Raw genomic sequence first — 13,595 nt, 5'->3', positions numbered from 1 at the left:
ACAGAGAAAGGGCATTTTCACTTCAAGACAGAGGACAGCATTTGGAGGTCAGGGTGGGCCCTGACTCTCAGGGCCAGTGGGGCGGGGACAGGAGGGAGGTTAAATGTCACTACTCCATTCCACCATTAACGGAAAAAAATCCACCATCCTTCTACCATTACAAAAAGATACACTCAGGTGGCATTTTCCCAAGAGGATACTGAGATTCAGTAAAGTTTTAAGAGCTATAAAATATTTTTCCATTCCAAATACCAACATTCTACACCGAAGAACCCCCAGCCCTCCTTTTTAAAGAAAAACTCTTAAATACATTGGTTGGTTTTGAACCTTTAATAAAAGTAAAAAATGAATGCAAAAAGAACACAATGCTGAAAACTCAGTATGAATGTGAACCTCACTAGATGTTCAAATCTGGGATAGTGCAAATTTTGTTCATACTATGTTACATTTTTACAAACTCAAATCACTTTGGTTCATATACTTGCTGCAAAGTATTGGCAAAAAAATTCTTCAGATTCACATTTTTTGGCTATGTTACTTCTAACAGATATATACTTCCAGTTTAGGAGGAAAAAATACTCATTTGTGCATGATCAAGTGTATTTTAAAAGAGTCAGTCACTGCTTTCATCTAATAACTTCTGGTTTTTCATAAAATGCTGATATTGAAAAATCTTTTCACATAGCTAGTCATTTGTTTTCATGTTCAGAAAATGTGTAAGGGGTCACTGCAAAGTTCAGAATAATCCCACTTTCTTTTAAACAAAATTCCTCTAAAACAAATTAGCTACAGTAACCTAAAATTTACTTATATATTTTCCTCAAAACAAAACGCAACGACTGCAACAGGGACGGATGAGCCCACAAAGAGGGCGTGGTGCTGTGGCCACAGGCAGGGCCCGAGACCCGTCCGCCCACTGCCGCTTCTGGTCAAAAGGAGTCCTTCAATCGAGCTGCTTTCACAGAACTTAAAACACACCCAAAACATTTAAATTGCGAAATACAAAAAGGTAAATTTGTAAGTAAAAATTCTAGATCCACGAAGTTGGAGTATTTCAGAGGACAAGGGCTCAGTGGGGTCACAGCCAGGTAACTTCACAATTCAAAGAAATTATTGCTGGATTCTGCCTCCATGCAGTGCTGAAATGAACGGAGAACCCCTCTTTAACATCTCTTACATTAAAAAAAATAAATATTTAAGAGAATACAAGGCTCAGATTGGTTTTCATATACATTGCACTTGAAGTTTAGGACCCAATACTTGCAAATTGGGTCCAGTATGGTCTCTGCCATTAAATGAATACATTGTGCTCACCAATATCTTTTGAGTATTTAGAAACACCAAATGTTTAATGTGGTGACATAAGCGCTCTTCTTTTACAAGGCAATCACAGATTGCAAATTCCATAGGGCTGTAGGAAAAAAAAAACCGTCATCTCAGTTCTGGAGCATCAAAGAAATGAAAACAGTGTTGGCTCACTGAGACTGAAACGCATGGCGGACGGGAACGCCCGGACCGTGAGGGATTTTGGGTACAACTTCACCGGTACTAAGGTGAGAAGTCCAAGAAGCCACAGTGCAGAACTATGGCTTCCCGCTGCCTTTTGCTCTCAGTAAGATTGTCTGCACACAGTCCCCTGGGGGTATGAAAAGCACAGCGGTGACGGTGACACGCGAGACAGGCCGCCCTGTGCTCACCGCTGCCGCTGCTCCTCGCCTTTTGCACAACCCTATTTAAGAAATCTTAGGAGACACATTATTCCTATTTGACCGCACTTCCCCTTTGTTAAGCACCACTGAGCTGTCTCTTGTGGGCATTGGTGTACAACCAAGAGCCGGTGGTAGGCTTGAGGTTCAAGGCTTGGACATATGGCAGCTCGCTTTTAATGACAGAAAGGAAATCGAATACTTGGAGAAACTTCACCTGCTTGGACTCTTACTCTCGGCCCAGGACCCTGGGTCTCCGAGCAGACACAGCACAGGCGAGGCAGGCCAGGTGACGTTTCAGGATACGTAGTTTTTCTTTCCAATTTGTTATTCTAAAATAGGTGATTTTTTTTTTTCCAGGAGTCACTCAGTACAATCAGCCCAATCTAAACAGATTATTGAGGAAAAAAGATAATCTTTGTCACAACCCATTATCACAGATTTTCTTCCCAAATCTTGCTGTTCTTCAGAGTCAGTAGGTTTGAAGATTCAATCACTATGTGGCTTTTCAGGAACACCCTATGTGTAAAAAGAGAAAATAGATAAAATTAGCACAAAATGTAGACAAATCTTAATTAGGTCCAACTAAGCAGACCCTACAAGGGGAAGGATGAAGAAGGGTCGGGTAAGAGGATGGAGACAAAATGTGCCAAAACTGGGCCAGCAGACATGACCCGCAGTCCCGCGGTGACCGCCTCTGGGGCCAGCCGCCTCCTGGGAAGTCAGGTCACTCTCGGTGAAATGGGGCGTGAAGCCTTCTAAGAGGCCTGCTCGCACCGGATGGGTGAGCAGGCTGCGCTGGAAGCGTGACTGAAACCACGTCCACAGGAAGGGACCCTGCTGCCGTCAGTGCGGTGGCAGCGTGACAGCAGCTCCTGCGCACTGCACTTTGAGGACGCACACTTATGCAAAAATCAGTTTACCTGAGGAAAGGGAAGTTTCTGCCATCAGCCTTTACGAACACCTGGCTTCTCCACTGTGACTGCCCTTCCAGCGGTTTGGTGAGACAGGAGTTGGAAATGGGTCTCACATTGCAGCACAGAATGACTGCCTCCGACAGTGAGCTGCGCAGCTAGAAACCCTTCTACACTGCGCCCCCGTCTGACCCTCAGGAAGACTCTGTGAGGCACAACCAACCTGCCGTCCACTCAACAAGGACTTTCGTTTCATCTCGAAAGAGCAGATATACAGGCCCCATGACTTTCCTGAGTCCTAAAGCTCCTAGAGGGCACAGAGGAACTCGCGGAACACCTCCCAGCCACCTCCCCCATTTCAGCAGCCATTCTGTAAGACAAAGGAGCTGAACCTTAAGAATTCTCATATGCAGGACCACAGACAGCATGCAGTCACCAGGGTCCTGCTCCAGGGACACAAACTTCAGAACAGGTGACTTCAAGCCATTACAAGCTGTTAAGTGAGCGAGCAAAGGTCCTAAACAAACATTAACCAAAGAAAATGGGGAGAAGGCACTCATGAGCAGCGTGGCACTATGACTGCTGAGAGCAGGACATGGGAATTCATGGTCCACAGGAGCCTCAATTAGGCTTGGCATTAGTATAAGAACACAGAAAACCAGACACACGTGGTAGTGATTAGCCCCGAGATGGCACAGTTGGCACAATGCTGCTGTTACTGCTGCCTGAAAGCAACGTATTTTAAGTGGCAAGACGGTATCGTGCGGCAGACACAGGGCGCCAGCACGACCTGAGGACTCAGAGGGTGGGTGGTGGTGGATGCCGTGTTCAAGGGCCTGCAGAACGCTCTGGAGAAGCCTGGTTCCAGCTCCCTCTACGTGCCCACCAGGCATTTAAGTCTTCTGAGCTTCAACCTCCCCATCTTTAAAGTGGGCGAGTAACATTTCCTGCTTCAAACTGCTTCATCGGGGACTAAATTAGCTAATGATGAAACTGCTTAGCACCAAGCCTCATGTGCAGCATGTGCTAGCTGTTAGCCCTCAAAAATGAGAATGTTGTTACCATCGTTAGCAGCTGGACTGGCTCAGTCACAAACAGGAAGGGCAGATTAGGTTCTGTGCTTCGGGAAGTGTGGCTGCTGGGCGTCCAGGGCCCTGGGTGACGCGAAGCAGAGCCACCCTATCACCGAGCCAGCTGAGAGCTGGAACTTTTCTTGAGAAAATACTTTAAGCTACAAATAGCAACAAATACAAGTTCTATAAAATGATGCTACAGACTCATTTTCTTTTCAACACAGAGGCTGACAAGTACCACATAAAACCATTTAACTGTAAGCAAAGCCAACTTGTATAGCTCTTGGGCAACGCTGTCCTTGCGAGTAATTTCATTTTTTTAAGAAAGGAACCCACAGGCAGGGTGAAACAGGCATGTCAGGAGAACTGAGACGGAATGAGGGGGCAGAGCGCCGGGGGCCTGGGAAGAGCCGTCAGCAACAAACACCAACCTGGAGGTGCCCTGCCTTCAGCAGCACGGGTCACAGTGCCGACCCAAGCACCCTCCTTGGAACCTCTGTGCCTTCAGATTTCCATCTTCCCTGTTGCCATGCCCTGTCACAAAAGCCTTACTTGGCAAAGGTATCAATTTTAAACCAGGACTTCATTCCTAAAGGTAACCCCTAAAACACCAAGGCAGTTCCAGTGCCTGTCGAAGCAGTCTGAGGGCCAAGGACTGCAGGCAGGTGTCGGGGAGACGCACCTCCAACCTCACTGTGCGGTGGCACAGCCAGGGAAGGGGCTGGCGGGCGCAGCTTGTCTCTTAGGACATTGGGCAAGCTCGTAGGCTTACACCTGGAAATGAGCTTTCGGATTCTGAGCACAGACTAAGCCTGTTGTTACAAATGAGAAAGCTGCTTTACTTTTTCATTTCTTTGAAGAAAGAAGACAATGATGGTTATAGGCCTAGGTGTCTTGACTCCCTCTCTGCAAAGAAAATACCTCACTTGCTTTTTTTTGGAGATGTTGCTGGAGTCATGTCTTGGGGATGAGGAAGGTTCTGGCAGGTGCACCTTATGCTTCCGAGCCCGTGCAGGAGTGCAGCACAACCAATATTTTCTAGGTCCACGATTCTGGGACACATACAAAGCTCGCAGTACAGACGCACTTTCCCCAGTTTATTGGTTGAAGGCTTGTGGGCTCAGATGACAGAGCTGCGGCAGCTGGGGCCGTCTTGAGAATGGGGCCCTGGACAGCCAGAGCTGAGGGCTGCGGGCACGTGCCTGGAGGGTGATGCCCCGCCCCAGCCCATCACCACCACCTCTGGGTGCTGCTCATGGGGGAAAGCCCCCCAAACAAAATGTCCTATAAAAGCTGTAGTCAGGCAGGTCCCAGATTCCTAAGGCAAATCTTCCTGAGAATGTATTTCTCTTTGTTCAGCCCAGACACGATCTGTGCAGATACAATTTCCTACACTCTGTTCTCCTGAAAAATACAATTCTGGCTTCACACACTTATCTTTTTGTTGCTGCAGTGGCATGAATTTTAGAAAGACTGTCAACCCACAGAAATGGCATGGAAGGCAGTGTCCTTACTTCAAAGTGGACGGAGGATTTGCTTAGAGGAGCAGGCTGTGAGGTTCCAAGGCCATCAGAGTCGGCACATGAAGGCCGGTCCGTCCCACAGAGATCACGCGCTTCCCCAGCGCATGACTTTTCTAAGACTCTCCTGCTCTCAGGGGAGAGTCACGTAGAGACATTTCCAGGGGCAAAGCCAAGAGAAAGGAAGGCAGAGACCAGCTGGACAGCCTGAGGGGGGCAAGCCGATGGGGCCGGGGGGCACTGAGTCGCCACCTCTGGGGAGCGGAGCTGGTCTTGGGTGTGGAGAAGGCAGAGGACAAGACGGCCTGGGTGGGCCACGAGGCGACACTCTCTGCCTGCCTCACGGCCCCAGCCGGGTGCAGGCAGCCACATGGGCAGTGACGGGCTTCTATCATGCTTGTGCGTTTCATTAGAAAAGCACAGTTTTCGTAGTAAACTTTTTTCATGCAGAATAGAAAAACACAACAAAATCCTCCATGAGCTGCAGTCCTACTTCCCAGAGAGCCACCTGCTCTTCCCTTCTGCTCCTGGCCCCCCTCCCGCCCCCCTCTGCTCACCAGGCCGAGCTCTCCGCCTCCACTGTGGCTACCTGCAGCCTTCCTCCCGGGCCTCCAGAACCGTGCTGTGGCCACACCAGGAGCCCCGGCCCGCCATGCTCTTGCTGACTTCCCATGGAAATACGGCTGGGCGCAGAACCAGCAACAGCTTTGCACTTGCTTACTCCAGCTGCTGTGCACTGTGCTGGGTCTGAAACCTGGAGACAGGCCTCACCACCCTCCTCCCTGGAGCAGCCTGCAGCAGCCGCTCAGTGTCACCAGTTCCCGTCACGGACGAGCCCGGTGGAATCCTGGGCTTCGGCCTGCTCGAAGGGAACTAAGCCTCCTGGGTCTGTGTCTGCCAACTGCCCTTTAGCTGGGACCCATGGGTAAGGAGTTAAGTCTTCCCGATGGAAAACATGGTAGGTGGGGTTGTGCTTAGAGATCTGAAAGTTTGTCGTCTTGAGGACCTGGGAGGGCAAGGGACAGTTGCTCTCCTCCAGTTTAAAGACATAACAACACCCTACTTTAAGTTCCCCCGGCTGTAAAGAGCAAACAGGAGCGCGAGCTTCCCTGAGGAGGGCTATGCCAACCATCTCCCACTAAGTCACCTGTGGGGCCTTTGCTACAAGCATCAAGGGAGCACCGCCAGGGCCACTCACTACAGCCGCCTCCAGGGGCAGCGTCTGCAAACGGCACGATCTGTACAACTCTTAAAACAGCTTCCCTCCAACCATTTCTAGATGGCAAATCTTGTGCAAAAAAAATGCTTCCTAAAACTAGTTAAAAAAACCATCACATTACTTAACAGTGTCAGCCCACCATCCCAAAATAATAACCAACTGGTTGAATGTTATTTGCACTTTGATTTTATGAAGTCGCCTTGGTTGAGGCCACTTTTGTCATGGAAGCCTTATCAAGAATTCTCGGCAGGGCACTGCTGTAGCAAAGTGATGGGCCATCGAGGCCCTGCCCAGCTGTACACTGGCACCCCAGGTGCGGAGCTCATGAACGGAAGACGGAGCACAGGCATTCGGTGACCGACCACACTGCCAGTGTGAGAAGAGCACGGTCCTTAGATTCTCGCCAGGGGACGTGAGAAAGTTTTCTCAACAGATGTGTTTTGGTGGCAGAGCCACAGGGAATTAAAAGGAGTGGAAAGAAAGGATGGCTCGGACTTCGGAACCAGTGGAACACCTTCCACATTCTATCGTTTTGAAATGACTTCTGCTTTTGTGAGACAGCCAAGCAGCCTTCAAGTTCAGCTCACGAGTACTAGCTGGCACAAATAAATGTCTGTTTTAAAAATAGCCTGCAGCACCAAGATACGTTTTCTAGGAAAGCCCCAGAATTAATCTCTGAGCAATAGCCCTCAGGAAACTATATAGCTTTTTTTCTCCAGTTCATTTTGCTCAAGACCTTGAATTGAAGGCGACTGGAAGTAACAGGTGTCTGCACTTGGTTTTCTTTTATTAGAGGATTCAAGTGCCAGTTCTGAGAACTAATGAAGAGAACTGCTGAAATTACCAACTTCTTTTGCCTTTTCAGCTCTCAGGAAATGGCTGTGCAGCGGGTGGGGGCGGCATCTACCCAATGCTGAGCGCACCCTGAGGGTGCCAGCCCGCTGCCCTTGATGACATGCTCTGACCCAGGCCCGCCGGGCACAGGGTCTCTGCAGTTCAGCCTGTGGCCCCGGACTCCCTGCGCCCCCGTGAAGGGGAGGAAACCACTCGTCAGCCACTTCAGTGGCTTTTCCCCTGCCAGGCGCTCGAGCAGTCGTGAGCTCAGGAAACCTGTTGGCTGCATCTGTAAGGGGAGGCCGCGCTAGACCTCGGCCTGCCTCCCAGCTCTCACCGCGCATGCACAGACCCTCAAATCTGCATAATTTAGCACAGAATTACCTGGGTATTGGCGCCCATTTTTTTAAAACATAAACTTTTCTCAATAATTACTGTCCTTGAGTCTTAACTAGACACTTAACAACACAATCATAACGTGCTGTGCTAAGCAATTCCGTCGTCTGACCCTAGTGTAAGGAGCCAATGGGACAGTCACGTACCATAGCCAGCTGCCGTCCTATGTTTCCTACGGTTACCCCTCCTGAGAAAAATATACATGGCAGCCAGGAACGAATGTAGAGAAAATCTGGAGACGTGTACCTGGAGAAAAAGGAAGGAGAAGGTGCCTGAGCGATCAGAACCACCAAGGTTAATGGGCAGCCAGGTGAGCTTTTCTTAAATGTGGATGCATATTGACGCCAGCCAGCACACGAGGCTGTGGGACGCGAACACCTGCATGAGATGTCCACTGCTCCGGCCTGCTTTTCCTCTATATTAAATTACTGATGGTGCATTTTTAACATGTGAACCCACAACAAGCAGCAGGCCTAAATCAATGTCACATGCGTATTGGTGAAACATCTCAGCTTCATGGATGTTTTTAGTAAAAGCTAAATAACAGCTTCAGGATGGAGTTGGTCGTTGAGAGCTCACGCTTACTGATAGACTCCGTTGTACACCAGCAGCTGAGTGATCAGAGTGGCGAGGAAGGCAATGGTGACTCCAAGCCCAAGGCCACTTCTTGAACGGTCAAATGTCCACCAAAGTCCCAAAGACAGGGCCGCTAACGTCAAGGAGAGCTGAATGTTATTGGCAAAATCCAATTTCTGGTGATGCACACTTAAGGAAAAGTTGAACATTTTTGATATAATCAAAAACAAATAAAAAACCCTAGGATGTTTTTATTATTGGCCATCCATAAAACTGCCCAGTGAGCTGCAGAAACAACTTGCTAGACACAAGATTACTGTGATCAAGATGATCTGAGACTATTCTGGGATCACTGCATCAAAAACTTAACTTTGAAAGTAAATTTTCTGAGCTATACATAAAATTCTGCTGGTGTTGTGACCACAAAACATAGTTTGCTAGTAAGCCACCTGCAGTCCCATTCTTGTTTGCTTTTATTAGTAATTTGAACTGAGCAAACACTCTTCTCTCCACGTCTGCTGAAGACACCTCATCAGAAAGGCACTCAGTGTCACACCCCTACAGCTGGCAGACGCAGATGGCTTTCCTCACAACACTGCCTATCACCTGGTGAAAAAACAGATCCGTCAGAGCTAAGAAATCTTATAATATGCTACTTTCACACTGTCACCATTAAAATAGGGGGAGAGCAGATATAAGAATCAGTAACTCTAAAAATGTCTTTAAGATAGTAAAATATAATCAAGTTGTGCTAAAGAAACCCTAAGTCTTTGGTGACCTGGTAAATGACAGCCCATCTTCCCAGAAAATGCACCTCTGTCCAGATACCCACATATTCTGTGTAATGCCTTCCGTTCCAGAGGACACCACTTTTGACTGGCCCTGGAGCTCCCACAGTCACAGCCAGGAGCAGAGACAGGCTTCTCCTCAACCTCCGGAAGAAGTGAGCCCAGGAAGAATGACCCTCTGGCCACTTCTTACTGGGTAAGAGGACCCAGGTCCTCTCATGCAAGGATAAGGGTGGAAATGCAGACGGGGAATCACCAAACAAACTCTGGGGAACCAAGCCATAGTCTAGCAAAGGAGAGAATAAATAAGTCCATTCTAGCTCTGGTAATGTTTCCAGAAATTAACTGAAAGGACTCCAGGAACCATTTCGAAATCTCCTGCTAAGTGTAAACCAAGCAATATGCTTTATGATAAAATACTTGGAAGAAAATTGTGCAACTAACCTCGGAGAGAACATACTCATTAAAAGTAACAGAATGCGTCAACATATAACCTGAGAAAACACTGGCACACAGCACAGCCCCTGAAGGATACAGCACTGGCGTGGTTAATGCCAACAAAAACCGCCACACAGCGCATCACGCTGGCCCACTCTCTCTTGAACTTGTGGGGCTCTCCAAGGTGGCTGTCGATGCAGGGGTACAGCAAGCCAACAACAGCTGTTACAGAAAAGAGAGGTGTTAGAATCTAGCGGCTTAAAATTGTATGATCTCCATGGGGCAACTCTTAATATTTCTTCAAATGGCCCTTTAACTAGAGGATCTATCTGCTGTAATACAGTTTTTAAAACTAATTTCATATTTTTGTACAAACACAAATCATGCTGTTTTGAGAGATTTAAAATAAAACTGCTGTTTTAACACAAGTGAATCGAGCAGGGGTTTAATATCCATATAGGCCTAAAGTACAAAATACCTAAATGCCTGCTCATTAGCCTTTCATTTTCATCGCTATCGTTTCCATTTTATAATGAAGATAAGCTTTTATAAGCACCTTGAGACCACAAGTTGTACAATAGGTTCTGATGTTCCTCTGGTGGACCAGCATGATTCTGGGCACATGTACATGGATCTGACTTTGACACCTGGATTATAAAGACCATTTGCCCAGAGGATGGCAGTGGACTGCATTGTTAAGGGGCTCCAGCATTTTCTGTCGGAGACCCCGAGCACGACCATTCCCATGTGACGGAGCTGCTGGCCCAGTCCAGGCCCTGAATGTGGGAAGAGCATGGGTCCGGGCACAGAAAGCAGGGCCTCTACTCCCAGCTGGCTCTGATGGGACCTGTCTCCTCCTGTTTGTTTCTTCATGTGTAAAATGATGAGGATTATGTAACCTGAAGGCACAGGAGGAAGGGCTTACTGTGGCCTGGGTGAGTTGGGAAGTTTTTACAGACAGAACTTTAAAGCATAAGGGAGTACAAAGAGGATTAGCCAGGCGGAAGGCTGGCATTCCAGGACAGAAGAAAAATGGAGGAATTAAGGGCAGGAGAAGACAGGGTGCATGGTGACCAGTAGGGATCCAGGCCTAGGGTTCCCGACTATGGGACACGAGGTGCCCCCGTAAAGTTCCCCAAGTACTGAGGCTTGAAGCCTGCAGGGTTCCACCCTGGTGTCCTGTGAAAGAAGTAACAGTTTTAGGTTTTTGAACAGGGAAACAAGAAACACAGTTTTAAACAAACATTCAATGAAAGACTTTCAGTTTCAATTTCACATTACATTTTATCAAGTTCTAATTTTGGAGTTCTGAAAAATGGAACCCAAACAATTCTATAACTTACTTCACTATAACTTAAGCTTACCTTTTAAGGTTAAAAACTAAATAGGTAAAAATGTACCAGGGAGTTTCCCCTTATTCTCTTGCCTGACAGATAAAAAGAAAAAGGTAAGGCATGAGAAACCGTTTCAGATATTCCTGGAACTCCTGGATGCTTCAATTGCAAATAAGTCCTAATCTAAAATGTTTCATTCATAAGATCAAATTTTTGTTTCAAAGAAAAAAACTACTGCACTGAATGTGTATAAAAAAATGGAATTTTATATCTAGATCTATTTCTGAAGAAGGATTTTAAATAGCATAGCCATATACTTAAAGGGCTTAGAAAAACAAAATAGGGTCCTATCTCTCCGAGAACAAAGATGAAAACATTCTACCTTTGCCTAGAATTCCAGTATCCCTGCCAGCCTGTGTCCTGGCTGGAACACACGGCTCTCCATTCCAAGCCTCCTATCTTCCTGCTCCTTGAAGGGAGCCTGCTGAAAAGGTGAGGTACTTTCACGGAGCAGAGGGCACCCCGGGCTCCGGGGAGGCATATGCAGTTCTGAATGGATGAACGGTGGCCCTGCCACTTACTGTTTCCCCTTGGCGGCAGCTGCTTTACCTCTGGCTTCTGTTTCCACACCTGTGCAATGGAGCCACAGCACAGTACTGCTGTGAGAAGTAACTGGACCAGGCGTACAAAGCGCCAAGTAAGCAGCCCACGAACATCAGCCACAGGGCAGACACAAGGGCAGTCCTCCCATGGCTCTGTCCTCGCCGTGACACATGTCTGTTGTGCCCTCCAGACCAGGGAATGCTTAGGACCTGGGCTGTCCGCTCATTCTGTATTTCAACAGCTGGAGCGGCTCAGGCTGCCGGGAGCACCTGGGAAACGTCCGTTGATCAACAGATGCCATGAGACCAGGGAAGTACTAAGTGATCATCTGGGCCAAGATCGATTCAGCATTGTTACAAAACCAGCTAAATAGTCAAGACATTCTACACAGCCCACCTGTCCACAATGCAGCCTGACCCTGTGCTCACGTGTTTCATCTGAGCCCTAAGAGTTCTGCGGGGAAGGGCCTGCCTTCAGCCACGTTCACTAGGCCGCCCTGCAAAAGGAAGTGGGAGCCGGCTGCGGGCACCGCCTCTGCCCATGTGATGGGTTTGTTTTCAGTGACCCAGCAGTGTAGCATGTTCGAGGGGGCAGCCAATCGCACTCCAAGCCCGCCGCTCACCAGTTCTGCAGGCAGCCAATCGGGGCGCTGCTCGCTCGCGATGACAGCTGCGGGGCTCCCCTCCACACTGTCCTCAGGGCCAGGTCAGTGAGCGGGAAGCAGCCCGTCGGCTGGGCGCAGCCCATCATCTCCCCACCCACCGCCTTCAACCGGCTTCCTCCAGCCTCCCGACACCAGCACCCAGGGTTCTTGTATCCTCCTTGCCCACCCGCCTCCTTTCCTAAATACAAATGCTGGAAAAGTGAGGCTGGTCCCATTTTTAAATAAATGCTTCTGATGGGCTGAAAACGTTTTTAACCAAACAGACATCTTTAACTTATGCTCACCAGCTGCTGTCCCACAGCACGGAGGGACCCACCAGGCTGAGGAGAAGATGGTGGCAATAACTTCCTCGGGAAACAGGGTGACGTTCCTCTGGACCTGCAGCAGGTTGAGCACCAGCGCCAGGACGACCCCCACAGAGAAAAGCACCAGGCTTCTTTGCACCAGGTGGTGATGCCAGCTGCCACTATGGCCCCCGACACCAGTGCTCCGAGGCCGCGGGGAGGGCTCGTTGACGGGGCCGCTGGGGGCTCCCAGGCGCGAGGAGCGGGACGCTGAGGAGCTGATCATTTCTCCCACTCTGGCTGCCAGCCCTCCGGCGCAGGCTCTCGGGTGGCTTCTGTGCCTGGTGCAGGAACAGCTCCAGAAGTGCCGGTCCAGTCTGGGCATCAGCCTCCAGAGTCTGACAGGCTTCCCTATAAGGAAAAGGGGTGCGGGGGAACCTTGATCAAATTCACTTCCAAGAAACAGGGCAGGTCCAGGAAGGCCCTGCCACCCTCCAGGTAGGTCCCTGGGGTAGTCGGCCAGACACGACGTCCCACGCCGCTGGTCCTACGGGGCAGGGACTGGCAAGGACTGCCCGGAACGTGCCTACACGGCACACCTGGGATGCACGGAGCGCCTGCAGCGGCAGCCACATGTTCGGTACACCTGGGCGCTGCCCCGAACCGGGGCCGAGCCCTCCCGGCTGCCGGCCCGCAAGTGCCCTCTGCATAAGCTCCGAGTGCCCGCCCGTCCAAAGTTTTCCATACCCCGCTCGATGGCTGCAGGCAGAGCCCAGCCGGGGAAAGGCCGCCCCAGGACAAGTACCGGGGCCCAGATGGGGTCCCCTGCCTGGCCCACCGGGGTCAGGCGCACAGACCCCGCTCCAGGCTGGCTTCGGGTCGGTACCGCAGCCAGAGGCAGGGCCGCCCGCCTCGTCGCGACCCGGACAGACGCGGGGCGGCGCGGCGCGGGATGTGGGTGTGGAGGCGCCGCCCCCCGCCCGGCCAGCGTACCTGTCCAGGAGCGCCCGCGGGGTTCGCCAGCAAACACGTCGCGGCCGGTACAGCCTGGAGTGAGGCCCGCGGCGCCGGGAGCGCGGCGCAGCTTATAAGGCGGGCGGCGGCGCCAGGTCACGTGATGCGACGCGCCCGACTGGGGGCGTGGTCTCTGCGCGCCCCGCCCCGCCCGCGCGCCCGTCCGCCCGCGGTCTGGTGAGGTGGCCGCGGCCAATCGGGGCGGGCGGCCCATATGACGTCATCACACGCC

General features: G+C 50.2%; 1 protein-coding gene across 2 annotated transcripts; it reads right to left on the bottom strand.

Moving 5' to 3' along the window:
• Positions 1-315: 315 nt before the first annotated feature.
• On the bottom strand, positions 316-13,592 carry INSIG1 (insulin induced gene 1). Of its 2 annotated transcripts, XR_005027552.2 has the most exons (7): positions 13,343-13,592; positions 12,350-12,760; positions 9,562-9,686; positions 8,248-8,414; positions 7,809-7,908; positions 1,924-2,225; positions 316-1,636 (listed from the first exon to the last, which is right to left on the bottom strand). XR_005027552.2 is itself a non-coding variant. In XM_036899446.2 (6 exons), exons 1-6 carry the CDS (start codon positions 13,575-13,577, stop codon positions 2,196-2,198), a joined length of 1,068 nt encoding a protein of 355 aa, XP_036755341.2. In that variant the 5' UTR covers positions 13,578-13,592; the 3' UTR covers positions 316-2,195. The 2 variants fall into 2 exon arrangements, 1 of the variants encoding a protein (XP_036755341.2); XM_036899446.2 differs by having other exon boundaries at positions 316-2,225.
• Between the last annotated feature and the right edge of the window lie 3 nt (positions 13,593-13,595).

This window comes from Manis pentadactyla, chromosome 7 (genome assembly GCF_030020395.1).
Source record: "Manis pentadactyla isolate mManPen7 chromosome 7, mManPen7.hap1, whole genome shotgun sequence".
In the NCBI taxonomy this organism is placed as follows: Eukaryota; Metazoa; Chordata; class Mammalia; order Pholidota; family Manidae; genus Manis; species Manis pentadactyla.
Note: the sequence above shows the minus strand (reverse complement) of the source record. Positions and strands in the feature narration are given on the sequence as shown.

Bases quoted from the DNA above. Each gene is read 5' to 3' on its own strand.
- INSIG1 (XM_036899446.2), bottom strand. From the start codon at position 13,577: ATGGGCCGCCCGCCCCGATTGGCCGCGGCCACCTCACCAGACCGCGGG. The intron at 8,415-9,561 runs GTATCCTTCAGG...GTGCATCACCAG, and splicing joins GCATTAACCACGCCAGTGCT to AAATTGGATTTTGCCAATAA. The intron at 2,226-7,808 runs GTACGTGACTGT...TTTTACACATAG, and splicing joins TAGGACGGCAGCTGGCTATG to GGTGTTCCTGAAAAGCCACA.